This window comes from Arachis stenosperma, chromosome 5 (assembly GCF_014773155.1).
Source record: "Arachis stenosperma cultivar V10309 chromosome 5, arast.V10309.gnm1.PFL2, whole genome shotgun sequence".
Lineage (NCBI taxonomy): Eukaryota > Viridiplantae > Streptophyta > Magnoliopsida > Fabales > Fabaceae > Arachis > Arachis stenosperma.
This window is the reverse complement of record NC_080381.1, coordinates 4,636,799-4,662,210: the sequence shown is the minus strand read 5'-3', so window position 1 is coordinate 4,662,210 and position 25,412 is coordinate 4,636,799. Positions and strand designations below refer to the sequence as shown.

At 30.1% G+C, this 25,412-nt stretch overlaps 3 protein-coding genes and 1 pseudogene across 9 annotated transcripts; 3 read left to right on the top strand and 1 right to left on the bottom strand.

Moving 5' to 3' along the window:
• Positions 1 to 4,380: 4,380 nt before the first annotated feature.
• Positions 4,381 to 6,928, bottom strand: LOC130978967 (uncharacterized). Its single transcript, XM_057902303.1, has 4 exons — positions 6,900 to 6,928; positions 6,267 to 6,471; positions 4,820 to 5,064; positions 4,381 to 4,685 (listed from the first exon to the last, which is right to left on the bottom strand). Exons 2-3 carry the CDS (start codon positions 6,467 to 6,469, stop codon positions 4,827 to 4,829), a joined length of 441 nt encoding a protein of 146 aa, XP_057758286.1. The 5' UTR covers positions 6,470 to 6,471; positions 6,900 to 6,928; the 3' UTR covers positions 4,381 to 4,685; positions 4,820 to 4,826.
• Positions 6,929 to 9,438: 2,510 nt separating this feature from the next.
• Positions 9,439 to 14,841, top strand: LOC130982586 (uncharacterized). 2 transcript variants are annotated; one of them, XM_057906624.1, is made up of 8 exons: positions 9,439 to 9,704; positions 11,513 to 11,610; positions 11,749 to 12,126; positions 12,220 to 12,455; positions 13,418 to 13,633; positions 13,848 to 13,940; positions 14,037 to 14,138; positions 14,231 to 14,838. In XM_057906624.1, the coding sequence occupies exons 4-8, from the start codon at positions 12,240 to 12,242 to the stop codon at positions 14,612 to 14,614; spliced, it is 1,011 nt and encodes a 336-aa protein (XP_057762607.1). In that variant the 5' UTR covers positions 9,439 to 9,704; positions 11,513 to 11,610; positions 11,749 to 12,126; positions 12,220 to 12,239; the 3' UTR covers positions 14,615 to 14,838. The 2 variants fall into 2 exon arrangements, with proteins under 2 accessions (XP_057762607.1, XP_057762606.1); XM_057906623.1 differs by lacking the exons at positions 9,439 to 9,704; positions 11,513 to 11,610; positions 11,749 to 12,126 and having other exon boundaries at positions 12,152 to 12,455; positions 14,231 to 14,841.
• A 454-nt stretch (positions 14,842 to 15,295) lies between these two features.
• Positions 15,296 to 15,766, top strand: LOC130983290 (heavy metal-associated isoprenylated plant protein 27-like; annotated as a pseudogene).
• A 2,776-nt stretch (positions 15,767 to 18,542) lies between these two features.
• LOC130982384 (lysine histidine transporter 1-like) lies at positions 18,543 to 25,119 on the top strand. Of its 6 annotated transcripts, XM_057906375.1 has the most exons (13): positions 18,543 to 18,965; positions 19,089 to 19,239; positions 19,374 to 19,445; positions 19,556 to 19,872; positions 21,023 to 21,158; positions 21,259 to 21,363; positions 22,035 to 22,234; positions 22,442 to 22,825; positions 23,075 to 23,468; positions 24,030 to 24,135; positions 24,255 to 24,346; positions 24,439 to 24,507; positions 24,730 to 25,119. In XM_057906375.1, exons 7-13 carry the CDS (start codon positions 22,086 to 22,088, stop codon positions 24,826 to 24,828), a joined length of 1,293 nt encoding a protein of 430 aa, XP_057762358.1. In that variant the 5' UTR covers positions 18,543 to 18,965; positions 19,089 to 19,239; positions 19,374 to 19,445; positions 19,556 to 19,872; positions 21,023 to 21,158; positions 21,259 to 21,363; positions 22,035 to 22,085; the 3' UTR covers positions 24,829 to 25,119. The 6 variants fall into 6 exon arrangements, with proteins under 6 accessions (XP_057762358.1, XP_057762357.1, XP_057762356.1 ...); XM_057906374.1 differs by having other exon boundaries at positions 19,210 to 19,239; positions 21,023 to 21,363; XM_057906373.1 differs by having other exon boundaries at positions 19,094 to 19,239; positions 21,023 to 21,363.
• Positions 25,120 to 25,412: the final 293 nt, after the last annotated feature.

Sequence of the window (25,412 nt, the reverse complement as noted above, 5' to 3'; positions counted from 1 at the left end):
TAACGTCGCACACTTTTTAAAATATTATTCCTAGTCAAATCAAAAAGTAATGAGAAAAAATATTCAAACTGTAATTCCGATATTAAATTTTTTAAAATAATAAACAAAATTTAAAACAGAATTAGCATATTTACCAATATTACTAATCCTTTAAAGAATGAAGAATGAAAACTCAACCTTAAAAATAGATCAATGCATAACCTCAAAATAAAATAAAACTTAGATTAATAATCCATGAAAATAAAAACAAAACTCCTAATCCCCTTAACAAAAGAATTAGTGACTCATAGAAAAAGATGAAAAATGGCATAGGGACGAGCGACGGCGACGGCATAATGACGAGTAAGCGTCGGGTTGCGCCATTAAAGAGCAAGCCATCGACAATAGAGAGCAGAGCAGAGCTTGTAGAGGACTCGATCCAATGACAAAATGAAAGAAGTAGGCAGACGAGCACAAGACAGAGACAGACGAGGTACGATAAAGCCAAGGCAGCTAAGACAAGATACGGAAAGAAGAGGACAAAGAAGGATTTGATAAGCTAGTAAACACTAGCGGTGCAAGGATGAGGAAGAAAAGAAGGAGAAGAGAGAAAGAAGGAAGTCACAGTGATTCCGATGACGATGACGAGTTGGTCCTGGTGGCGACGATGATGTCATGCTTTGAGGAGAGTGACTGTACAGAGAAAGAATGTAGGAGAATGTCCTAAGTAATTTTCATCAAAGGGTAGAGTTGAATTTTTAAATTTTGATAGGGGGTAATTTAAGAAAGAAATATTACTAAAATTTTAGTTTTCGTCTCCAAAGATTTCAGCTCTATATATTCTCACTTTTTAGAAATATTGAAATAACTGAAATTTTGTATTTTAAAACTAAAATTTTAATTTTAATCTATAATCATTAAACACAATACTAAATTTCAATTTTTTTTCCGTCTCTTTGTTTTAATATAAGTATTTCATACCAAACACAATCTCTTCTGTTAAGATAAGTCTGGTGATGTGGATGCCCATTTAATGGGCGGTTCACTCTTTTTTAAGACGAGGATTTAGTTTCTCAAAACAAAATGAAATTAATGAAATACCAAATAGCAATGCTTTTGCACGCCTATAAATAAGCATGACCTAATACAAAAAAGATTACACACAGCAATAAAATATTTCACTTTCTCTCTTATAAATTATAATATTCTTCTCTGTTAATAAACTCTTTCTCTTATCTCTCTGTAATTTTAAGCTATAATATTTATAATATTAGTAAATAGATAAATTACTTATATTATAGTAAGATAAGAGCATGTTTATATTTTTCTATTTTATATTTTTTATTTATTTATTTTACAACATCTTCGTTTTAATATAAGTATTTCATACCAAACAGAATCTATCGGACATACCCATTAAAAAGCCTTATCATTTTTTTTAACTAGTTAATAAGATGAACGGTAAAGGGGTGGTGTTTGCACTTTCTTTGGAACAATTATTTATTATTAGTTAGACTTATTGAAGGGAGGTATAAAATAATTTTAGCCTCTATCGCTATACCTATGGCCATTATTAAATTCATATGGACTGTTGTGAAAAAGTTAATATACGAAGCAGATATTGCTGCTGCCTGCTCTTGTCTTTTATTTTATAAAGCTTGCTCCATAAAATGAAACTTATATGGGGGCAGTTAGACTGTGTACGTGATTGCCATTAACACATTTGCTTCATATTCAACAAATTTTACCAAATTGCATCGATCGGTTGCTTATAAGTGGGAGAATTCCCCAAAATAAAAATGGATAATTATGTTTATCACATATACTAACAAATTATTAGAACAATAGTAAATAACTTGGTTTTTCGAAACTAAAAACGCATATACAAATTTTTAAATTGTAAGAATAATATAGTCTCTCACTCTCTCCACATTTTTTTTTCTCTTAGCAAATTAGTAATTCGTATCAATTTGTGCTACTTAGAACTTGAATAATATGATGACATCCTCAGTGTTAGACACATAATGTGAAGTAGAGCTGAGTTTGTTGAATGTTATGGATTTGAGTCTCCATAAGCATTTAGTTATGAGTTTAACTATGATGCACTAAAAAAATAAATACAATAATTTAATTATATTTATTTTTTAAATAATATCTAATAATTGTAATAAAAAAAATTGTTGACGTAACTAAAATATGTATAAAATTTATTCACACTTCTAGTATATTAAAAGTAGAATTTTAAGTACTGATTGTTTTTCTTAGAATAATAAAACTTGTAATATATTGACAAAATATATTTAAAAGCTAATAAAAAATCAGTGTAAAGAAGTTTGAAATTATTTTATGTTGTATTTTAACTATTTTTAATTTTATTTTATATTCATTAATTATTGTTAGAATAATTAATTAATATTAAATATAATAAATATATAATTGTAAAATTATAAATATTAAATTAAATGGAGTAACTTAAGTTATTGACTCTCTAATATAACTCGTATAGACATTCATATTACTTAAATTAAAGTGGGTGAGGAATTTAGAAAATTTGAGTGTGAAAGGTTGAAAGGTATATGCAAATAAATAAGTATAAAAATTGCCGAAGGTTTCGCCGGCAAGGGCCTACGTAGAAACGATAGTTTCAAGAGAATATGCAAAGAGAAGGTAAACAAACAAAAGATTGGAAGGTTCAATTAATGTGTAGTAGTATTGTAGTAATATGATTCACGAGAATGGAGGGCTACATTTTGGGATATATATTATAGCATTCTGCACTTCAAACAATCATGGAACGTCTGGTTTAAGAAGATAGGGCAAAATATATTTTTTATTTTTAAATTTTATTTTATTTTAATTTTATTCAAAAAAATTTATTTGTATTAAATATATTGTTAGTGGTTATTTTTCAAAAAATTTAGAACCAATTCAATAATAATTTTATAAAATTAATTTTTAACATAAGTAAATCAGACATAGTTGTCATGTATTATTATTGAATTGGTCCTAAAATTTTTAAAAATTTAACTGTTAAGTGTATATTTGATACAAATCGAAAATTTTGTAATAAAATTAAAATAAAATCAAACTTACGGATATTTTTAATAAATTTCAAAAACAAAAATATACTTTACTCAATTTTTTTTGGTTTTTATTTTTAATATTTTTTGTGCTTAGATTCTTTTATAGAAAATTAGGAAAAATTAAATTTTAATTCTTTGTCTTTTTGTAATTCCAAAAAAAAAAAAAACAAATGAACACAAACCAAACAAATATTTAATAATTTTATTTTAATACATTATTAGCATAAAATAAATTTAAATATGTGTTTCTAATTATATAATGTTATGTCCACAAAAATAACCATCTGCGTGAATTGTCATAAAAAAAACACCAATATGATTAAATAATTGTATAAACAATAAAACTAAACCGCTTGTTTTAATTTCTTGACATATAGAATTTTAACTAGGGTTATCCAAAGTCCCCCAACAATCATTTGGCTATGTTTGTTTACGAGGATAAGACAAGACACTGAAAATAAGATATAAAAGACAAAGACATTAAATTTAGTATTTTTATATTCTGTTTGATAATAAAATAAAATAAATTATAAAAATCTAATTTATTTTATTTTTTTCATTAAAAAAATTGAGAAAAAAAATATAATAATAAAAATATAATTATAAAAAATTAATAAGAATAATAAAAAAATAAAAAATAAGTGTTTCTATGTTCTTATTAAAATAAATATAACATATATTAATTTAGTATCTTTGAATACAATATTTCTATTAATATCTCATCTATTAAATATAATTTTATATCTCAATGTCTCTATCTTAATATCATGTTCCCCTAAACAAACACAACATTTATTATGCTGCATGTGCAAGCTTGTAAGAAGATTAAGAGAGTGTACGAGAAAGTTGAGGAGGCAAGTGTCTTTAGTCTTCAATTTGGGTGGACCATATTGCTATATGTGTGTTAAAGAACCTAGGCTTCAATGAGAATCATCGAAAGTAGTTGGTAAAGTGAAACCTTTTGGACTTTCGGTAACAGCTACTACAATCAATTTGTTTGAAATTTTTTATTTTTGTACATTCCATTAAACCCAAGTTAATGTCTCGAGTTCATTGTCAACAAAACAATCATACTTTTGATATACTTTTTTATTGTAATTTCTTTAACGTTGTAATGTGCATCTTCAACCATACTTCTACCTTTGATGCACTTTAAATTTATTATAATTGAGAAAAGAAGGCATTGTATAATTGTAATCTTATTTCAAGAGTAGAATGCTTGTTCTTTTTACCATTACTATTTTCGAAGAGAAAATTCAGATTTTTTATTTTGATTTAATGCAATTGGGTCCAGACAAACACTCTTCAAAGATGAGTGGAAATAAGGAATATGAAGCAGCTTAGTGAAATATAAGAATGGGAAATCTCAATTAAACAGAGAAATGACAAGCCAAGGTAGTGATTAATTGGCCTTGGCAACATTCAAAGCGAAAAGCGTGCATACCATGTCAATTAATCAAAGTGAAGATTGAGTTTTGAAAACAAAACTTCTCTAAAATTCAGCAGCATCTCAGTAGTACATAGTACATTTCCCAAAGTCAAACAAACAATGAGCATTCTCATATCATACCTAAAACATTTTCCAAAGCTTTCCAACAGCTATGGATGAATGCTCTGTGAAATCTGAAAATTGAAGAAAAAGAAAGAAACAACAACATAACACTTTGATCAAAATACAGCCCAAACAAAACAAAATCAGCTTAATAATATCAACAGACAATATAATTGTGAAGAAACACAAAGGGTAAAACAATTACCATATCCTCAATCCGCGTTTTCAGCTACTCTGTCAGCAATTTCCTGTGGAAGGGCATGAGGGGGAAAAGTATGAAGGGCGTCCATCTCGCGTAGGAGGACAATGTAGGGAGGGTCCCGATGGACCCCGATTTCAGCATGAAAGTTAGGATACGGTGTACTGTCCATCACCACATACTCTGTCCCACCACCAATTAGGGCCCTTGTCTCGTTCATTTGCGCGGTTTGCCCAGGAGTAGGTGGACCACTTAATATAAACAAAATGAATTTGTTAACAGTCTGCTAGGTAGCGTTTGTTTTCGAGGGCAGGACACGGAGACATGGACAACACTTGTTTAAAAAGTATTTGGAAGTAGAGACATGGACAGTGGACATATTGTCTCCGAGACAATTTTTGATACTTTTGTGTCCACTCTTTCACGAAGGACAATGATGGACACGGAATTTGGAAGAGTGGACACGGATAATTTTATAAATTTTGTTTTCCTTTTTTCCACTATTATTCCTTCTTATTTTTCCTATTGCGTTGTTCAGAGATACCTTTTTCTTCCTGTTCTTTCTCTATTTCTTTTTTTTTCAGGTATTCTCTCCTTTCTGTAGAATTTTTTATTGGGGGTAGATAATTCTTTTTATCGTTTTACTTCAATACCATTTTAACCTTATATTATATTATTTGATTTGTAATAAAAATAATAACAAAAATAATTAATCTTAAAACTTTTGAAAGATAAATATTATCAAAAGTAAAATTGATCTTTTAAAATGTTAAAAAAAATTATAAATTGTAATTGATTTTATATAATTTAAAGAAAAAATCAGTTTTTTATAAAGAAAAATCAGTTTTTAGATAAAAAATTAGTTTTTTTTTAAATAAAAATAAATTTTTATATGTAAAAACTAATTATTTTTTCATGTAAAAATGGATTTTTTTAAATTAATTTTTTATTTAAAATTAATTTGGCTTATTACCTTAAACAAAATTTTTTATTAATCAAACTCAAATTTTTTTTTTATTAATCTTAACCATATGTATTCCTACATATTAATAATAAATTTTAAAATAAAATAATTATATTTATAAATTTTATTTTAATATAAATACTAATATATTTTTTATTAAAATTTTTTGCCTATTTAAATATTTTTTCAAGTTCTGTCTGTACTCCTACGTACTCTCATTTTTTATTAAATTAATTTGTATTGATGTAGAAAATTTGGAATCACAGGACTATTTTAGTCATTTCATATAATATTTTAGTCTTGTCCATGTGTATCCAAATATAATACTAGACATCTAATTAGTGTCTTGTCCATCGTATCCAAACACAATACACAAAAAATAATTTTTAGTGTCTCCGTCCTATTGTCTCCGTCTCAATGTCATGTTTCTAAAAACAAACGCAGCCCTACTTCTGCACTAGATAAAGAAAAACAAAATTAATTTATTACCTCGTCACTAGCAGAACAAAAAGTACTCCCGTATTCATCAGATGTAACACTTGAGCATCGCAGTCTGAAAAAACCTCCAGGATCATCTTCATCTTCATCTGCAGTTCCCTTTCGTTGTCGTCCTCGGAGTCACTCGGCAGCGACCTCTTCTTGCTGCCAGAGGCTTTATTTCCAAGCCCCAGAACGTCGCTGCTGTGCGTCATGCCTGGAACAAAATGAGAAAAGCATTCCGGCAGTAAATTGGACGTTCCTGAATAAACAATCAGCAGCAAAATAACTCATATATCCAAATTACATCAAACAGGTAAAACAAGCAGCCAATTTATATGGTTCAGGCAACATTGAGCAAAATAAGACAACTCAAATCAGCATTAAACAGTGAGAAACTTCAAAATTAACAACACAGCAGCATGTAAAAGCGCAACACATCAACATCATCATCAATATAAAAGATCCATTTTGTAGTTTTCATTAATATAATATGAAAATTTAAAAATTATAGACTATTTAAAAAAAATTAACAATTTTGGATATTCGAGAATAAAGAAATAGAAAAATTAGGGAGTACATTATTATTACCACCAAATAAAAGAGCCGTTCATAAAAAACGAGACTTTTTAAGAAGTAACGTACCTTGTATGTAGGGTTGAAAGCTAGCGATATCGTAGACTGCAAAATGTTTTAAGAAGAAAGGGTTAATACATTATAAAATAGATCATCTTTGTAGTACAAAACTCATGTTTTGAAAAGAATTAGTCAAATACAACTAACGTAACTGAAGAAGAATTAAATAAAACATGTTTAAGTACTCTATTGGTCCTATAGTTTAATAAAATTTTTAATTAGGTTCATATACTTTTTACTTAATTAATTCCTTGCATCAAATTTTGCTTAATTAGGTACTACATTTTTTTTTCTTTTATTTAGGTTTATATACCAATTTTTTTTTTACTTGAACCAATTACTACTAAAAAAAATCGTGTAGGGACTCAATTAATATATTGTTTACTAGTATTTGTAATATTGTAAATGTAGTTTAATTTTAGGTTACAATAAAAAAAATTTGAAAATTTGAAAATTTAAAAAATAAATATTTAAAAAAAAACACTTATAAAAGGTTTAAATTTTAACATTAATTTTTTTTACTGAAAAAATAACATTATCCAGTAAATAAAAAATATTCTTAAAAATAAAGTTAGTATTTCCAAAAGCAAATTTTTTCATTTTTTAACTGCTTAAAATTACAAATTAAATTTTTTATTTAAAAATAAAAAATAACATGAATCTTATTAACCTTTTATTTCTTAAATTGTAGCCTAAATTAAGTAACAAAGTGTACTAATTAGTCCAGCTACGAATTTAATCATCAATTAAATACTTTTAGCTTGCCTAAAAAATTGTTTGCACTAAATGAATACAAAGGAGGCATAGATCGAAAAGCATATTCAGCACTTTAAAAATGAAAACAACAATATTTATTATTATATAATATATAGAGTACAACAAGAAAACAAAGAAAGAGTTTTCTTTTTTTTCGTTCAAAAATAGTTACTCAATAAATGCGTTGCTCATTTAGTGAACAATAAAATAATGAAAAAAAAAACTAAACAATAAGTCATTGTTACTCCTTAAAATAAAAAACAAATTAGTTTAAGATTAAAAAAGAATATGCATTAAAACATTATAAATATTAACCATAATAAATTTATATGCCCAAATTAGTTAAGAACTTGAATTATAGGTTTTATGATTCAATTAATACTGGATGTATTTGTTGATACAAAATGAATGTTAAAAAATAATAACATTAAATTATAATTTGAAGCAAATAATAAATTCGGAATAAAATAGTCTGATAGTTAATTATTTGTTGCCTTCAAACACAGGTCAATATTATAAAATTGGCAATGAAGCCGAAAATAGTTGTTTTTATTTAAATTGTAATTTTTTTTAAATAAAACAACAAAATTGAATTAAGCACGGTGTGACCCATACCAGCTATTTAAACAATTTATTTCATTTTTTTTAGCAAACAGATAATACGAGAATAAGAAATAATTAACTACTGATACAAAATTAAATAATACATAGGATTTTATTATTAAAGAAAATAACAAATATCACACCACAATTTATGTTATTATGACAAACTAAAATGCGGATAAAATAAATCAAAAGTTAAAAAAATATGTAAATTCTTACCCACCTTTTTGATAACTTGTAAAAGATATTGAAATGTAAGTCTGAAAGATATGTAAAAAAAGCAAGGGTTAATTACTTAAAGAATACGATTCATCAAAATTTATCTATATAATTAGTACATTTTCATAACAGTTTGAATAACATTTGAAATTTAGTAACACTCTAATTATTAAAAATCTGAATAATTCATCATTAATTTAATATTTCACAAAATCAAAATCCAAAATAGACAATGAACAATAATAGTAAAAAACTTTTACTAAAACGAAATTATTCTTGCTTGTTTAACTTAAAAAATATTAAATTACTTATTTATATTTTTAAATCGTAAAGAAATTTAAAATTGTGAACTTGTGAATTCCATATCTTAAATACAACATAATAATTAGTTCAAATTAACGAAATAGTCATGCGTGTAACAAATTAATAAGTAGTCACAATTTTTTAAACTGAATTCGAAACATGAATAGATGCATATGATAGAATGGTAGAATGAACAAGTATTCATAATTGATAAGGTGATACCTGGATGAATGGTAAATGTGAAAAAAAGAAGAAGAGAAAATTATAAGCACTGATAGCCCATCATATGAAAGAAAAAGAAGACTATCTAGTATGACAATATTGGTGATTATTAGAGAGAGTGCATATAATTATATAGACTTTTAAGTCAAAAAAATATAACTAACAGCATATCTTTTTTAAAATTTAAATTATGAAAACGTGTTATAAATTTTGGATAAATGTAATCTTATTTATTAGAGATAAGATAATGTAATTTTTAGAATTAATTTTAAAAAAGGATTTAATAATTAATTTAAAAAAACGGGAACGTGAAATCAAATAATGGCCTACTCAGCGAATTATCTGATGGAAAAACTAATTAAAAATATTATCAACATTTTAGGGGTTAGTTTCACCCACCTCTTTGACCACAGAGCTTACTTCCCCCAAAAATGCGTAAACCGTATTCCACCTTCAACTAAGATAACAAAACCTCCTAAGCGGCTAAACCTAACGTAACAGCTCAGACCCTTTTCGTCTTCCAAATCCACTTTCGCCGCCTGACCACCAGCATTTGTCGTTGCCGCCCGTCCCAGGGATCATCAGCCATTGTTTCATCTACCCCTAATCACCGCTTGGTGTTCCTGTATCTGTTGGCGTCGCATTAAGGTTACTCATCGGCAACGCAGTCTCTATTGGCATCAATCTAAGGTCACTCATCGAAGAACAAAAGTAAGTGTATGAAACCCCTCATTCACCGTGCACATGCATTTCTTCCCATAGCTTCCTCCTTCAATGTTGCATCCCTATCTTTAGTTATTTCTACTTACGTCACCGAATAATAAGCGTATGTTGGACCAAGTTTTGTTTTTTATGTTTGTGTTTAACACGATCTATTTTTCCAATATAATAACATGTACACTCAGAGTTGATTGTTTAGCTTAGATTTCTGCTTATGCATCTCTTCAGTAGCTACTATTGGAATATTAAAATTTGGGCACTACTTGTTGTATTCTATTAATTTTTTATGTGGTTTTATTTGCAGTTTGGTTTTCCTTGTTACTAATGCATTTGTTAGCCTTTTCTTAGTTGAGTGCGTTTGGTCAAGCTTATTTTGAATAACTCCTAATTTTTACCAACAGGGGAAAAAAAGGAACTAACTTTGAATAAACAATCTCAGAAGCTCTACTTGTTGCTCACATATGTTAATACATAATGAAGAATATATATATATATAAAAGGTGTATAAGTGAACTGTTTTGTCTATACACACCCACCGCTTTGAACTGATTTAACTCCTAAAGGATATATATATATATTAAAAAGGTGTATGAGTGAAATGTATTGTATGTATACACCCACCATTTTGAACTCAATTAATTCCTAAAGGATCTATATACACGTTCTTGCAAATGCTCTTAATAATTAGTGAGCTGTTTTGTCTAAGGAATATTGACATGTATGTATATGGACATGGTACTTCAAGGATTTTTTTCTGCTGCAATATTCATTGGGCCCTGTCCTTCCATAGGCATGGGTCTCTATTGATTTTTGTTTATCCACCGTTCCATTGTGATCAAAATAAAAACTTTTTACTCTTTGTTGCTAATATGGGCCATCTATTTCTAATCTTTATTCATACCAATGCATGGTCCTTGTTTGATTACTTACAATGTGACTAAACTCAACACTACTCAGTGAACTAAATTCATTGCAAGTACGAGTAAAAGATGTAGCTTCGGATTCTTTTAATTCTTCAAAATTGCACATATTGCAGAGAGCAACCTTTTTAGTAAGTTGAAAAATTTTAAGAGTGTAAATAAAATTCCTGATTTTCAATCTTTATAGCTACTAGTTTCCCAGGTAAAATTACTGATTCTTTTAAGTTTATTATGTATTTTTAAATATCTTATCAACATTTATATTTTTCTAATGTCGTTTCAGTTTTATAGTATAGTCAGATAAATTAATTTGAGCTTTACTGAATGGGGTGTTCATATTCAAAGCCTTCGTCAGAAAGCTAATAGTGTTCAATTGCAGATTTGTTAGTTCGCGTAAAGGGTGAAAGGGATGGGGTTGATCCAATCACGACCTTTGAAGGATTAGGTGTAAATTGTTTAATGTTGTTCTTTTATCATATAGATTATAAAAATTTTGGGGCTGTCCGTTACACTGTCAGTGTTACGAAACAAATAACAAGATGCCTCACACTCGCAATTTCGATTGTTTGTGATGCTAACTTCAAGAACCGCACATTTACTCAGTGTTTCTCAACCCACCTCCATTTTCAAGTTCTGTTTTTAGTATGTGATTACTTCAAAAAATGTTACGACAAATAAATATCTTTCGAAAAAGTTCTTCAATCAGATAACGGTACCGAAGCATAGGTTCCTTACTTAAGTTGATAACTTAGCTTATAATTTGCATTTTTTTAAGAAATATGTGTGCAACAGCTGTCTGTTGGTGAAGGTTTCTTTGTTTTGTACTTTTGATTTTCTATTTTGTCCATCTCTTACTAATTGTATAATGACCTTATGCAGTTCAAAGGATTAATCAAATGCCTCGGAAACCTCGTTACACCGCTAGTAGTGCAGCTCGTACTGTTGCTGCCCCTGAGAATCAAACCCAAGCTACTCTGGTTAGTTAAGCAATGCTGGCCTGAGCTGAGCATCCTAAAGTTCAATTGCATTTTAGGATATATTTTTATTCAATTTAATTTGTGGGTATACTAAAAAAGGTTGGTTGATGTACTACCCAATTTGTTTTTGTACACAAGGATCGAACCACATATGCGGGAGCTAACACTTCAAGTGCAGAACGACGTGCTAGAGCGCCTCCACTTCCGCATTCGTGCAACAGTGGTCGACAATCTCGTGCTAATGCTGTGCCGTTTCGACCTCCACGCAATGAAAGACGGTTGGCTCCGTTGAGTGACACGGGTCACTCTCGAGCTCCTGCAATGCGCACAGAGAGTTGGGATCGCGATGAAGATGCAGATGTCTATTCAGAAGATGAAGACTATGACCCAGAGGCGGATGAGGTCGAGTCGTTTGATGATCATGTGGACGACTTGTTTGCCGCGCATGAAGCTGAACATCGAGGCAATGCTAACAGCAAAAAAAGGACACCGATTTTTGGGAAGTTGATGTCATTGGTATTATTTTTTTCTCGTATTCTAAGGATCAGTTTTAAATTTTTTATTGAATTATAATTCTCTCTGTAACTACAATGTTGTTTCCTCCATTAGAAAACGGCGTGATAAAAAGGATGGATCTTACGGTTAAGGAGGCATTAGCACTTCCTCCTAGAAGGAAGATCGTACTCCACCTTAACAAGGAGATGCAAGAAGTTGGTCAATCAGCTGGCCTATTAAGCGGGTTCTTGGGGAGTTTGGGGGCTGATTTTCAACAGTTACCAATTTGTGAAGAAAGTTGGAGGACAATGAACAAGGCTATCAAGGAGCACGTGTTTGACCAGTTCAAGGTAATTTTAGAGTTAATTTTGAATAGCAAGGCTTTACTACTGCTTGAAATTGGATTTACGTCGATCAATTGTAATTCAACTGTAAAATTTTTCATTTTGTTTCTCTTAAATCGATAGAACAAGGGGAAGATTAATACGCACACACATGAATTTCAACCTTGCAAAATCATTGAAAATATATAAATATGTGTTTAGGAATTCTATTTACCCGTCTCTAAATTAGAGGATAACTTTCCCCTTGTGACATATCTTTACATTATTAACGGAAATAAAATTGATTGACTTATCATAATTATTTTTAACAATTAATATAACTTAAATTTGGTTAATTTAAGTAATTAATCATGATCCCACTTTTTTTTGTAAATTATAAAAAGTAGTAAAAAAATTAAAATTAATAATGATGTAAGTTACCCCATCACTAGACTATTTAACTAGTTCATCCTTTCACATCAGAATCTTAATATATGTGATCTTATGATAAGTTTTTTTACTTAGGACTCATCAATTTATTAGTTCATCCCTTCACATTTAGTAATGTAACTAATGATAATAATAATAATAATAATAATACACCTTTACAAATAATTTATGTATAATCAAATTATATGCAGAAATGTTGTTACTTACTTAGAATGTTTAAGCTAAGAAATTCAGGATGAATAATTATATGTAAGATTGAAATACATAGATTAAAAAGATAGCAAATACGTTATACTTACCATATACCATTCTTAAGAATATTCTTCTTGTAATCTGAATTTACATATTAAAGGGATCATCAAGAGGAGTAGTTTAGCGATGGTGAAAAATTTGTAATGGATTGCATCATCCACGTAAGAAAGATTGGAGAAAAAAATAGAAACCAATAAGAGTTAGATTAATGTGGTCGTTTTGGAATTCTACACCATGTGTAAGATTAGTAACAATTTTGATTTACTTATTATATGAAATGTTTGCAGCGAGTGTTTCACTATGAGGATGATGGAGGAGGAAGAATAAAGCTGAGAATCATACAAAGGATAGGAAGAAACTGGAAGAACACAAGAAATAACTTGTTCCATAAGTTTTATGATAGTAGAAGGACTTTTGAGCAAAATGCCAACCATAAACCATCAGGAATAGATGCAAATCACTGGAAGTGGTTTCTTGAGTATCGGTTGAAGGATTCAACAAAGGTAACAAATATTCAATCGATTTTTCAGTCTATTCATTTTAAAACTATCTGAATTATTGCTAGATATGATGTATCTGTTGTGACAGTAGAAAAACTTATATCCAAAATACCTTGACCTTATGTTTTTTTCCTGAAAGTGTTCATGGCTATTTGATAGACCTTAAACGTATTAAATTATCCCATTCACTTTTATCTTCTTCTTTTTTTCTTTGTAGGAAAAGTGCAGAAAAAATGCTGCAAACCGTGCAAAGCAACGTTACACATATACTGGAGGTTCTAAAACATTGGCCAGAAAACGACATGAAGAAGTAATCAATAACAGTAATTCAGTTTTAGATTTTGGCTTAGTGTTTTGTAGTATAAAGTTTTTTTTAACTATCATTGTGTCCACATGACTGTTATAGGAGCAACGACAGGGAAGACCTATTGATAGAGGAGAGATATGGACCATGACACATAAAAAACAGGATGGCACGTATATAAATGAAGATGCGCGTCTTGTTGGTGTAAGTCATCTTGTTTAATTTTCCAGTTTTCTTGTTGGACTTACAATTGTAGTCCTAAAATTAGTTTAACTCCAAATATCACATGTATGCAGGAAGCAATTGAGCATATTGAGAGCCAAGACGCCTCCAGCAAGGAGCTTTCACAGAATGATTCCCTCTCACAAGTTCTTGGCAAGGAGCATCCAGGACGAGTTCGTGGAATGGGTTTCGGACCGTGTCCCACTCAGTGTTTTCGTTATATTCCACAACAGTCAGCCTCCAGTGTGCAAGTTGAGGATTATCAAAAGGAAATTGCAGAACTTAAGGCAGAGGCAGCAATACTAAAGGCAGAGAGAGCAGAGGACAAGGCAAAGTCACAAACAATGGAGAATTTGTTAAGATACCTAATACAGCAACAAGGAGGTAATTTGCCTCCTGACGTAGCTGCGAATCTGGAAGCTTTAGGAGGTGCACCGACCGTATCCCGGGCAACATGATCTTGTGGCACTAATGATCTAAATGAAATATTATGGAACCAAATCAATTGATCTAAAAAAACTTTGAATCTGAACACTTATTTATTGTTTGCTGTGTAATGACCTTTGACTTTTTAATTTTCTAGTTTACAAACTTTTTTATTGTTTGTTGTTTAATGACTTGAGTTTTTAATTTTTAGTTTACATACATTGATGTACTGAAGACAAATTTCTCTTATGATGATTTTTTCATGTGTAAATATTTTTCAACTATTGTGTTTTTTAATTTCATTAGTTCTTTGTTGTTTTAATAAATTAAAGCAACTTACGAAGTGGAAGAATGTAACAGGAATTAAATTAACAATTATATATGATAATTCGGATTTGAAACAAAAAAACCATAATAATACATTTAGTAGCGGTTAAAAGTCCGTTGTTATATTAGAACAACTGATTTTCAGAAAATGGAATTTTGCGGCGGTTACTAACCGCTGCCATCTCCATGTACCCTAGTTTACTGTTTAGTCGCGGTTATAACCGCCGCAAAAATATTTCGCGGCAAAATACCATCTTGTAGCGGTTATTTCAGCGGTTACAACCGCTGCTAACCGGCTAAATAACCGCTGCTATCTGCCGGTTCTCTTGTAGTAAGCAAACTAGCTAGCTTAGATTAATGAGGCACGTAAAAACTAATAAACAATAATGGGTGTTTTTGATAGTATTGGAGAGGTGTGTGAGGAATGGTGTGGAATACAGCACAAAAGTAGAAAGCTGAAGCAAATATAGGGAGTGGAAATAAAGGTGAAGATGGATTGCGAAGGATGCGAGAGAAGGGTAAAGAAATCAGTGGAAGGGATGAAAGGCGTGACAGAAGTGGAAGTTGAACCCAAGCAGAACAAGTTAACAGTAAAGGGTTACGTGGATCCAGAGAAAGTGTTAGAGCGCGTGAGGCAGCGCACTGGGAAGAAAGTAGAGTTCTGGCCATATGTACCATACGACGTCGTTCTGCACCCATATGCGCCAGAGGCTTATGACAAGAAGGCTCCGCCTGGGTACGTCAGGAACGTGCTCTTGGATCCAGAAGCTTCTCAACTGGCACGTGCTAGCTCATTTGAGGTCAAGTACACCACAGCCTTCAGCGATGAGAACCCCAATGCTTGCACTGTTATGTGAATATAACATAACATGTTATCTGTACCTTGGTTATTCAATGCTGTACATGTCATATGTGGAGCTTCATGTACAGTGTCATTGTACAAAGTGGCGGGTTGTTCAGGAAGCACTCTGCCATAGTTGTTAATGCAGTGAATAATGGAAATTACAAAAAGAGTGGTAAACCGATCCTATATTGGTCTGGTCTAATAATTGGACCGCACAAGATAAAAAACATCAAAATTAATGTTTCGAAAAGTAACGATACTTATGCAAACTATGAAGAGTTAGAAAAAAATACTTATGTATTGAGTAGTGATAGAGTAAATAAATCTGTTACATTTAATTAAGAATTGAACAACAAAAATACTTTTTATTAACGTAAAAAATGACAATCTAAAAAGACTGAAAAACAAATTTGAAACACAAAACAGAAATTTTCAGCCCGTGAATGCACAGATCTTCTACTAATAACCTTACGCATTGTTATTAAAATCGGATCAGATCGACCGAATTGACCAAAAAATTAGTAAATTGAATCTTGTATTGGTCCAGTTTGATGATTGGACCGCACAAAATAAAAAACTAGTATGAATTGGTAAAAATCAATCCGACCGAACCGTTTCAATTTCAAAATTTCCTTAAAATGAAAAACCGTAGCCACAACCACCAAGCTAACTTGCTTGTTACTAATGTATATGCAAATTAAAAAATTAAAATACATATTGATATCTTTCGACAAATAATTCACTCCTATTTAATTTACTTTAATTTTATTTATAAGCTCATTTATTTTTAAATTAATTATATTTTTATTTAACAGTAATTATAAACTCACTTATTATTTTCTTTTCCTAATTTTTCAATAAATACTTGTAGTATATAATAGTATAATAGATATAAACTAATTAATACATTATTAAAATTTAAAAATAATAGTTATTTTAATATAAAAACAAAATAAAAATATTTATGATAGAATAAAATTAACAAAATACTTATTGTTTCTGTTTCATATTGTTTAGAATAGTTAGATATTTTTAAAAGAGTAATGTTAGGGGACCAGCAATTTTTGTGATTGGTAACCATTAAATAGCCATCAATGATGATTTAATGGTGTGAGATTGATGTGAAATTTCATCTAATGACTCACCTTTCTCTACTGGTTACATGCTGGCCAAAATTCAATAAAATTGCTGGCCCCTAGACTTTTTTTTTAAATAAGGCAAATTACCCATATAAGCCAATGTCACACCATAATTTCACAGTTCAGCCAAAAGAAAAATGGATACATGAATCAACCAAATATACGTTTTTATGTAATTCGAATTGGACAGCTTCGAATTACTTAAGAGTTGATGCCCATAGTAATTCGAAAGAGAGTGATTCGAACTGCACACATTTTGTGATATAATTTGCAATACTTTTCTGTCCATTCTTTTATTAAAAAATTAATAATTTTAAAATAAAAAATATATTTTTTTTCATGCATTAAAAAAAAGCTAATAAAATATTTAGTTATGAAACTTCTTTAAGATAGTAATGAGGTATCAATTCAAATTTTATACAATACTCTTTTGTCCATTTTTAATAGATCATGAATATTTTTTAATTATACTACAAAAAATATTTTATTCTATGCAAAATAATTTTAAAAAATGGTTTAAAAAATGTTAGGAGAACTATAAAAATTTGTAATGTTCTAATGACTTAGGTAAATACATGCATGTACTCAAATTTTAAATAAAATACTCTACATAGTCAATAATAATTTAGAAATTAAAGAAAATATTTTATTTTGTACAAAATAATTAAAAAATATATTTTGTTCCATACAAAATAATTAAAAAATATATTTTATTTCATACAAAATAATTTTAAAAAATGGCTTAAAAGATGTTATGAGTACTATCAAAGTTTGTAATATTCTAGTGATTTAGGTAAATACATGATAAAAATATATTTTCTTTAATTCTAAATTATTATTGACTATGTAGAGTATTTCTTTAATGTCTTAAGTCATTAGGACATTACAAATTTTTATAGTACTTCTAACATCTTTTAAGTCATTTTTTAAATTATTTTGTATAGAATAAAATATTTTTTATGGTATAATTTAAATAAATTTATTAAAAAATATTCATGAGCTATTAAAAATGGACAAAAGAGTATTCTATGAAATTCGAATTGATAGCTTTCGTAATTAAATATTTTGTTAGTTTTTTTAATGCATGAAATAAAATATATATTTTTTAATTATTAAATTATTAATTTTTTAATAAATTTTTTTAATAAATTAATAATTTTTTAATAAAAGAATGGGTAAAAAAGTATTGCAAATTATATCACAAAATGTGTGTGTAAGTGTGTAATTCGAATTAGGTTGATTCGAATTAGTACTTGTATGCATGTGTGTAATTTGAATTAGAAGAATTGTTCTAATTTGAATTATATAGAAACGTGTATCTGGTTGATTCATGTATCTATTTTTTTTGGCTGAATTATGAAATTATGGTGTGCCATTGGCTTATATGAATGATTTGCCTTTTAAAATATTAGTAAAGATATATATTTTAAATTTTTAATTCTAAATTTTTTATTATATTTAATTTTTTATTTTTATAAGATCAGGTTAATTAGTTCAATCAATAATTTACGGGTTGAATCAATGACTCAATAATCCAGTACCTTAATCGATTCAATTCTGGTAACTATGACCTTACGTGGCATCTCAATTTTTTTTTTGTTTTAAATCAAAAAGAAAAGCGAAAGGGAAAGTGAACGGAGAAAAGGAAGAAGCTCTCTGCCTTATACCACTACCACTACTTCGTCACACACACTCCCTCCTCGCGCTCTAGCTCCCAACCCTACCTCTTCAACCCCCGTTTTCCTCCTTCCAGTTCGTATGTCTCTTCAATCTTGGCCAATTTATTCCTCCATTATTCTAAGATCACCAATCGCTACGAGCCCATCCGAAATCCTAACCGTAGCTACTCGAACTCGTCGTTTGAGAGCACAGCGACGGCGACGACGCGGGTTAGTTCAGCCGGTGGAATCCTTCATTGACACTTCCATTTGCGAGGTGACGATGCCGAGGACCCCTCACGGCAAATCGCCGCGGCGGCAGTGGCGTCTCCACTCAAGAAGGGTTCAGCTGCGGCGGCTCAGCGGCAGCAGCAAACTCAGTTGGCTTCTAAGCCTGTTCCTCCTGCTCAGGCTGGTGAGCATTCTATTTTGATTGATTCGTTCGTTTATACCTTTTTTCATTTCTCTTTTTGTGTTGTTTGATTTAATTTTTTACTATTTGCCACATTTTTCTGCTATATCTCTCTACTTCTATTAGGTTAGGTTTTAGAGAGATGAGTGTCGATTTCTGGGAGAAATTTGTGGGAGTGACTGAAAGATATTTAGCTTTACAAGTTCGATTTATCTCTTCCTTCTGATTCTCCGATCTGATGATGTAGGTGGTGAAGATCTTCGATTAGATATCGGAGGTTAGTAGGGTTTAGATTGATTCAGGATTTCTCATGTATCCTAGAAATTGTAGGCATTAGATTGAATTTGGTTTTCTGTTATGTAATTCATAGAAGTTTTGAATAATTTTAGTTGTTTTTCGATTTTCTGTTAGATGGAAAGGAAAAAGCAAGAGGATAAAGTGAAGAGAGTGCAACAACAGGAGAAACATTTTAAGCGTGTTAAGGTAAGAATTATTGGGTTTCCTTCTCACTTCTCAAAGAATATTCAGTTAAAATTTATTTATCATCAGAGAATGAGAAGAATTTGATGAATAATATTCTCTTACCATTATAGTAAGATCTTCGGATGATCATGAACCCTGCAAGATGGCAGATCATCGACACCTACATTGATGGAGTAGCTGCAGCTGCTAGGAAGTGTGATGTTGGGGATGAAGAGGAGAGTTATGAGATCTGTTGCAGTGAGGTGGACCACAAAGGCAGCAGCGGCAGCGGGACATGGGGGTGTGGCATCAAGCTCTGGTATCCCAGCTACCATTGCGACGGCCAGAGACGGTAGTCATGGATACCACGGTTTTGATGATAAGCGGAAAACAGAGAGGGTCGCTGGTTCAGGGGCACTGGGGCAGTAGTTCTGAGATTCAAATCTAGGTACAGTTTTTCTCAATACTTCGGCGGCTAATCATATTCAATATATGCACACTCTATAAACTCATTTTAGGCAACATGCTCTGAATTTTGACTATTTTAATTTTTAATGTATTTATTATTTAAAAAGGACTTAAACTTTCAACTTTTTAAGCAATCTTAAATTCTTAACAGATATCTTGTGCTTTAAAATTTATATTTATCAATCAAATGAGTTATTATTATTATTATTTGTGTACATAATAAATGGTAGTCATTTTTAAGTACACATAATAGAATTTCCAATCTTGCTATATACTATAATGATATTGACACTGATTGAAGTTAGTGAATTGGGTTGCGCAAATAACAAATCCTAAAATCCATTCAATTTACCTTTCAATTTAGCTCTTTTGGGTGTTAAAATTTGTGGAAAATGTTGCAACATATATTTTGATCTGTTTTCTTACAATTCTTTCTTTTGTTCTTTCTCTGCTTTTTTGCTTTTTATTCTGTTTGTCCTGAATGTTCAATTTCAAATTTCCATTTCGTTGCTGTGAGAGTCACAGTTTTCTCATCTCTTTCTAGCTCATTGTGTTGTTTTCTTATAAAATTTGTTTTAGTATTTGGCCTCTGTTTTATTTCAACCTTTTCATCCCATTTCAATATGAGAACTAGCATAGATATGATAAATAAGATTAATCCTGAAATTACCTATCTTTGGCTGGGGATTTCATATTCTGGAAGTTCACTGCAGTGGAGTGGATGTAGGAGATAGATGAGTAAATACTGCACCATATGCTTTTGACACTAAAGGATCGTCAAGATCCTTTATGGCTAGCTCTTTTTCCAAAATGAACCAATTATATGCATTACCAGTTGTCCCTCTCCCTTTAAATCTCATCTTTTTTACTTACTAAGTCTTGCATCATCATTTGATAATAAGATGAATTCATATCAGTTCCAAAAAAGTATTTAAATTTTGAAGTATGCATTTAAGTTTACATATCCACTATCATGCTAAAATTTGGTTTCATGTTAACCGTACAACTATGCAATATATAATTCAATGAGGGGGGCACCATTGATATGTTTGTTGCTTTTATGCAATGAACAGAAGAGTCAAAATAGTAAAAAAATATGCTTCTGAAGTTGCTTGTGACATGTTTTGCAGGATTTTACCAACTTCTATGGATGGCTAATGTGTCGTAAAGGGCCAGAGAATGTCCGCACTGAACATGGCCATGATGAGCTAAGGAATGCTTCAAGTCATGGATTGCGGCACCAATTCCAGCAAGGTACAAGCAGCGGTAGGTGTCGAACTTCTTTGCAACCACATGGTGTATTTGGAAGCATAGAAACTGCAAAATGTTTCAAAGCAAAAGTCTAAATACAGAAGTCGTGAAATAGGAGATAAAGTATTGGAGCCAAGCTTGGGTGTCGAATAAAGAAGAGTGCAGGAGAGGAAAATTTGAAATCCAATGATATAATGGACTTGAGGAGTGGATGAAATAGGTACATATGCTTTGTCATATTGTGGTTATTAAAATCAATCGTACACAAATAACTCCTCCAATTAAATTTAAACAGAAAAAGTTAAAATCGTAATAATTAAGATGGGATTTATCATATTTTAAGCAAATTTTAAATTTATTTTTGTGTACACCAATTTTATCCAACCGAAACTCCATGGATAAAATAGTGTTATTAATTACTTTGTATGAGATGAAAGGAAATTTTAAGGTGAAAAGTATTTACCGCGGCGTTTATTAGTATTAATCTTTAATACATATCGTATTTTAATTTCATAGAATGAAGGATCAAATTATGTGAAAAAGGTAGGTTTTTCTTATGTCATCTTCAATAAGGTAATTTCTACGTAAGTTTTTTAAAAAAAGAAAGTTAAATAAGATAAAATTATTTACAAAAGATATTAATAAAAGATAACTGTAATTAGGATTTTAACTGGACAAAAAAAATCAGAGTGATGTTTGAATCTTTTAATTTTTAAGTTTTAAATAATAAATATAAAGATGAATAAATAAATTTAAATTAAAACAAAAACAAAAAAGATTTACAAAATCTTATACTTTATAAAAGGAAAGACGATACTTTTTAATCTTTTGTTATCTTTTCTCAACAGAATATCAATATAAATAGTGTTACTGACTTACTGCTGAACACAGTTGGTTGAAGTTCTCTTGATTGAACACAACTGCTGCAGAGAGAAAGAGAAGATGGAAGATAATAATAAAGATATCAATAATTGGCTCGCAGTGACAAGGTCCAGGAATGGGAAGTGGTGGTACAGTGCTTTTCACAATGTCACTGCTTTGGTTGGAGCTGGAGTGCTTGGGTTTCCCTATGCCATGTCTCAACTTGGATGGTTTGTTTATTCCTTTCATCCATCTCCCTCAACAATTAACTTTATTTTTCTAATTGAGATTTTCTTTTTCTAACATAAGATTCAGCTATCATATATCCTAAAAACACACCTGAACATTACTACTAATCAAAATTTGTAGTTTTCTTCTATAAATGTATTAAAAATTTAACTTTACATCTTTTTCTATAAAAATTTTCTTTCTCTTAGGGGTCCTGGCATCACAGTTTTGGTGCTTTCATGGATATGCACGTTATACACGGCATGGCAGATGATTGAGATGCACGAGGCTGAGTCTGGGAAGAGGTTTGATAGGTACCATGAATTAGGGCAATATGCCTTTGGGGAGAAACTAGGATTATGGATTGTGGTGCCTCAAACACTCATAGTGGATGTTGGTACGGACATCATTTACATGATTACTGGTGGAAATTCTTTGAAGAAGGCCCATCAGATTCTTTGCAAAGACTGTAAGCCAATTAGAACCACTTACTTCATTATGATCTTTGCAAGCCTTCAGTTTTTCCTCTCGCATCTCCCCAGTTTCAATTCCATCATTGGTGTATCTATTTCTGCAGCCGTTATGTCCATCTGGTAATCACATATTTATTTATTAATTAAAACTCTGTTTCGATCTTGTTTCGGAGCCAGAAACAAGAAGATAAAAATCGGTCATTATATGTATTTCTGTTTTTCTGTTTTTTATCTTTGTATTTCTGTGCTAGATACAATATCCAAACACAGCCTAAAAGTTTATATATATTGTATGCTAAAATAATATTAGTATGGTAATTAATTATATTAGTTAAGAACTTGATAGTTACATATATTTGAAAATTGCAGCTACTCAACGATTGCATGGATAAGTTCGGCTCATAAAGGTGCCTTACCGGATGTGAAATATGATGGAAGATCTTCAACTACGACGGGGAACGTTTTTGACTTTTTTACCGGTTTGGGGACCATAGCATTTGGGTATGCTGCACACAATGTGTTACTTGAGATCCAAGCAACAGTTCCTTCGACACCGGAGAAACCTTCAAAGAAGGCCATGTGGAAGGGAATGATTGTTGCTTACATTGTTGTGGGTTTGTGCTACTTCCCTGTTGCAATCTTTGGCTACTGGGCTTTTGGAAACTCTGTTACTGATAACATCCTCATGTCTCTCGATAAACCCCACTGGCTCACCGCCGTTGCTAATATATTTGTCGTTATTCATGTCACTGGAAGTTATCAGGTACATTTCGCTTTACACTAAGGCCGTGTTAATTTATTTGCTAGTTTAGAGTTCCAGATTGGGCTTCACGTATCTTAGTTTTATAAATTTTTGTTTACACAAAAACTTAAATAGTTAAATGAACATAAGTCACTAACTAGCTATCAAATTTCTGTTTAAAGAATTTATCTGCACATTAAAAATTAGTTAACATATATTTTTATATAAAGTAATAATTAAAAATCCTAATTCCTCTTCCTACTTATTCTCCTAATAATTAAAAGAGTAAAAACTATAAATTTATATGTTAATTTTTAAAAACATAAAAAATAAAAAAATAAAAAACTTGATAATTAAAAAGATGTATTGCATCATCATCACAATTTATTATCTGGATATATAATATTCAGTCATTTGTATAGGTGCTCTTAGAATAAATAAGAGGATTATCTTTTCTAATTAATTTATGCTACACACGGTGAAAGTAATTTTTTACAAATATTTATTAATGACTTATCATTTAACTAATAAATGAATGCAAGAGTTCCTGAGAGCACTAAGAAGTTCTCATGTTGTTGCTAGGTGTTTGCTGTTCCGGTGTTTGACATGATGGAATCATTCATGGTACGGAGAATGAATTTCAAGCCAACTTGGTACCTTCGTTTCATTTCCCGCAATATTTATGTTGGTGAGTGTTCTTCATAATCTTTTTCCTACTATATATATATATAATAGTTGTTCTTTTTCAATGCACACGGGAGTAGAATCTAACAGCAATGTTGAAAATTTTGTTCACATGCAATGCAGCACTTACTATGCTAGTTGCAATTATATTTCCATTTTTTGGTGGGCTCCTTAGCTTCTTAGGAGGACTTGTCTTTGCTCCAACCTCATACTTCGTAAGGAAATAAATGAATCCCATTTTATTTATTTATTATTTTGCAACCTACAAACAAACCCTGACGGTATTCAATTTAATGAACTTTCGCAGCTCCCTTGCATAATATGGCTAGTAGTCTATAAACCAAAGAGATTTAGCGGATCCTGGTGTGCAAATTGGGTATGTATTTTAAAAAATTATTCTCGTACTTCTATATAGTTGAATTTCCATATATTGCATAATATGACATCTAATAAATATATAGTGCTCTTAATAACTAATAAAAAATCAAATATAAGTGTAGTACTCTTTTACACACACTAAGAGTGAATGTATTAAAATCTCACAAAATTTGCCATTATACTATATATATGACTCTCAATTTTTTTCATGGTGTTTCAGTTTTGCATCGTATTTGGAGTATTATTGATGGTTTTAGGCTCGATTGGCGCAATGAGGGAGATCATACTGCAAGCTAAGGACTACAAATTTTTCTCTTGATCTTTTTTTGCACAAAGTAGGTTGCGTCAACGATGATGTTACTCTCGATATTATTCATCACATTTATTCATCTATTTCTTTTAGCCCTTTGGTCAAATGTCTAGTTAGCTATTTTAGAAAAACACCTTTATCAAGTGAAGTATATTATTAGAACAGACTACTTTCATTTTAAGGATTTTAAGGGTTTATTTAGCTGAGTTTGTTAGAAAAGATTTTTTTTTTAGTTATTTGTTTTAGAAGATTTTATGAAAAAATAAAAGTAATTTTATGTTTGGATATTTTATGTGAAAAGATTTTTTTATTTTTTAATTGTGTTTGGATATAATAATATTAAAATATTTTTGTTTATTTATTACATGAAAAATATCATTTTTAAAGAAAAGAATTTTTTAAAAAAATGTAAATTATAGTTTCTTAAAAAGAACATTTTTTATTTTTTTAGTATTTTTATTTTTATTATTAGAAATTTATTAAATATGTTAAAAAATTAAAAAAAAATTTATTTATTTAAAAAAGATATTTTTTGTTAAGATAATGACGTTTAAATAAGTACTAAGTATGGCTTTCCTTTTTGTTTTTAATAA

Coding starts and splice junctions, on each gene's coding strand:
- LOC130982586 (XM_057906623.1), top strand. CDS start 12,201: ATGTTGTTTCCTCCATTAGAAAACGGCGTGATAAAAAGGATGGATCTT. Junction 12,456..13,417: donor ACGTGTTTGACCAGTTCAAG/GTAATTTTAGAG, acceptor AAATGTTTGCAG/CGAGTGTTTCACTATGAGGA. Junction 13,941..14,036: donor CCAGAAAACGACATGAAGAA/GTAATCAATAAC, acceptor TGACTGTTATAG/GAGCAACGACAGGGAAGACC.
- LOC130978967 (XM_057902303.1), bottom strand. CDS start 6,469: ATGACGCACAGCAGCGACGTTCTGGGGCTTGGAAATAAAGCCTCTGGC. Junction 5,065..6,266: donor TTTGTTCTGCTAGTGACGAG/GTAATAAATTAA, acceptor GTTTATATTAAG/TGGTCCACCTACTCCTGGGC.
- LOC130982384 (XM_057906372.1), top strand. CDS start 22,086: ATGGAAGATAATAATAAAGATATCAATAATTGGCTCGCAGTGACAAGG. Junction 22,235..22,441: donor GCCATGTCTCAACTTGGATG/GTTTGTTTATTC, acceptor TCTTTCTCTTAG/GGGTCCTGGCATCACAGTTT. Junction 23,469..24,029: donor ATGTCACTGGAAGTTATCAG/GTACATTTCGCT, acceptor TGTTGTTGCTAG/GTGTTTGCTGTTCCGGTGTT.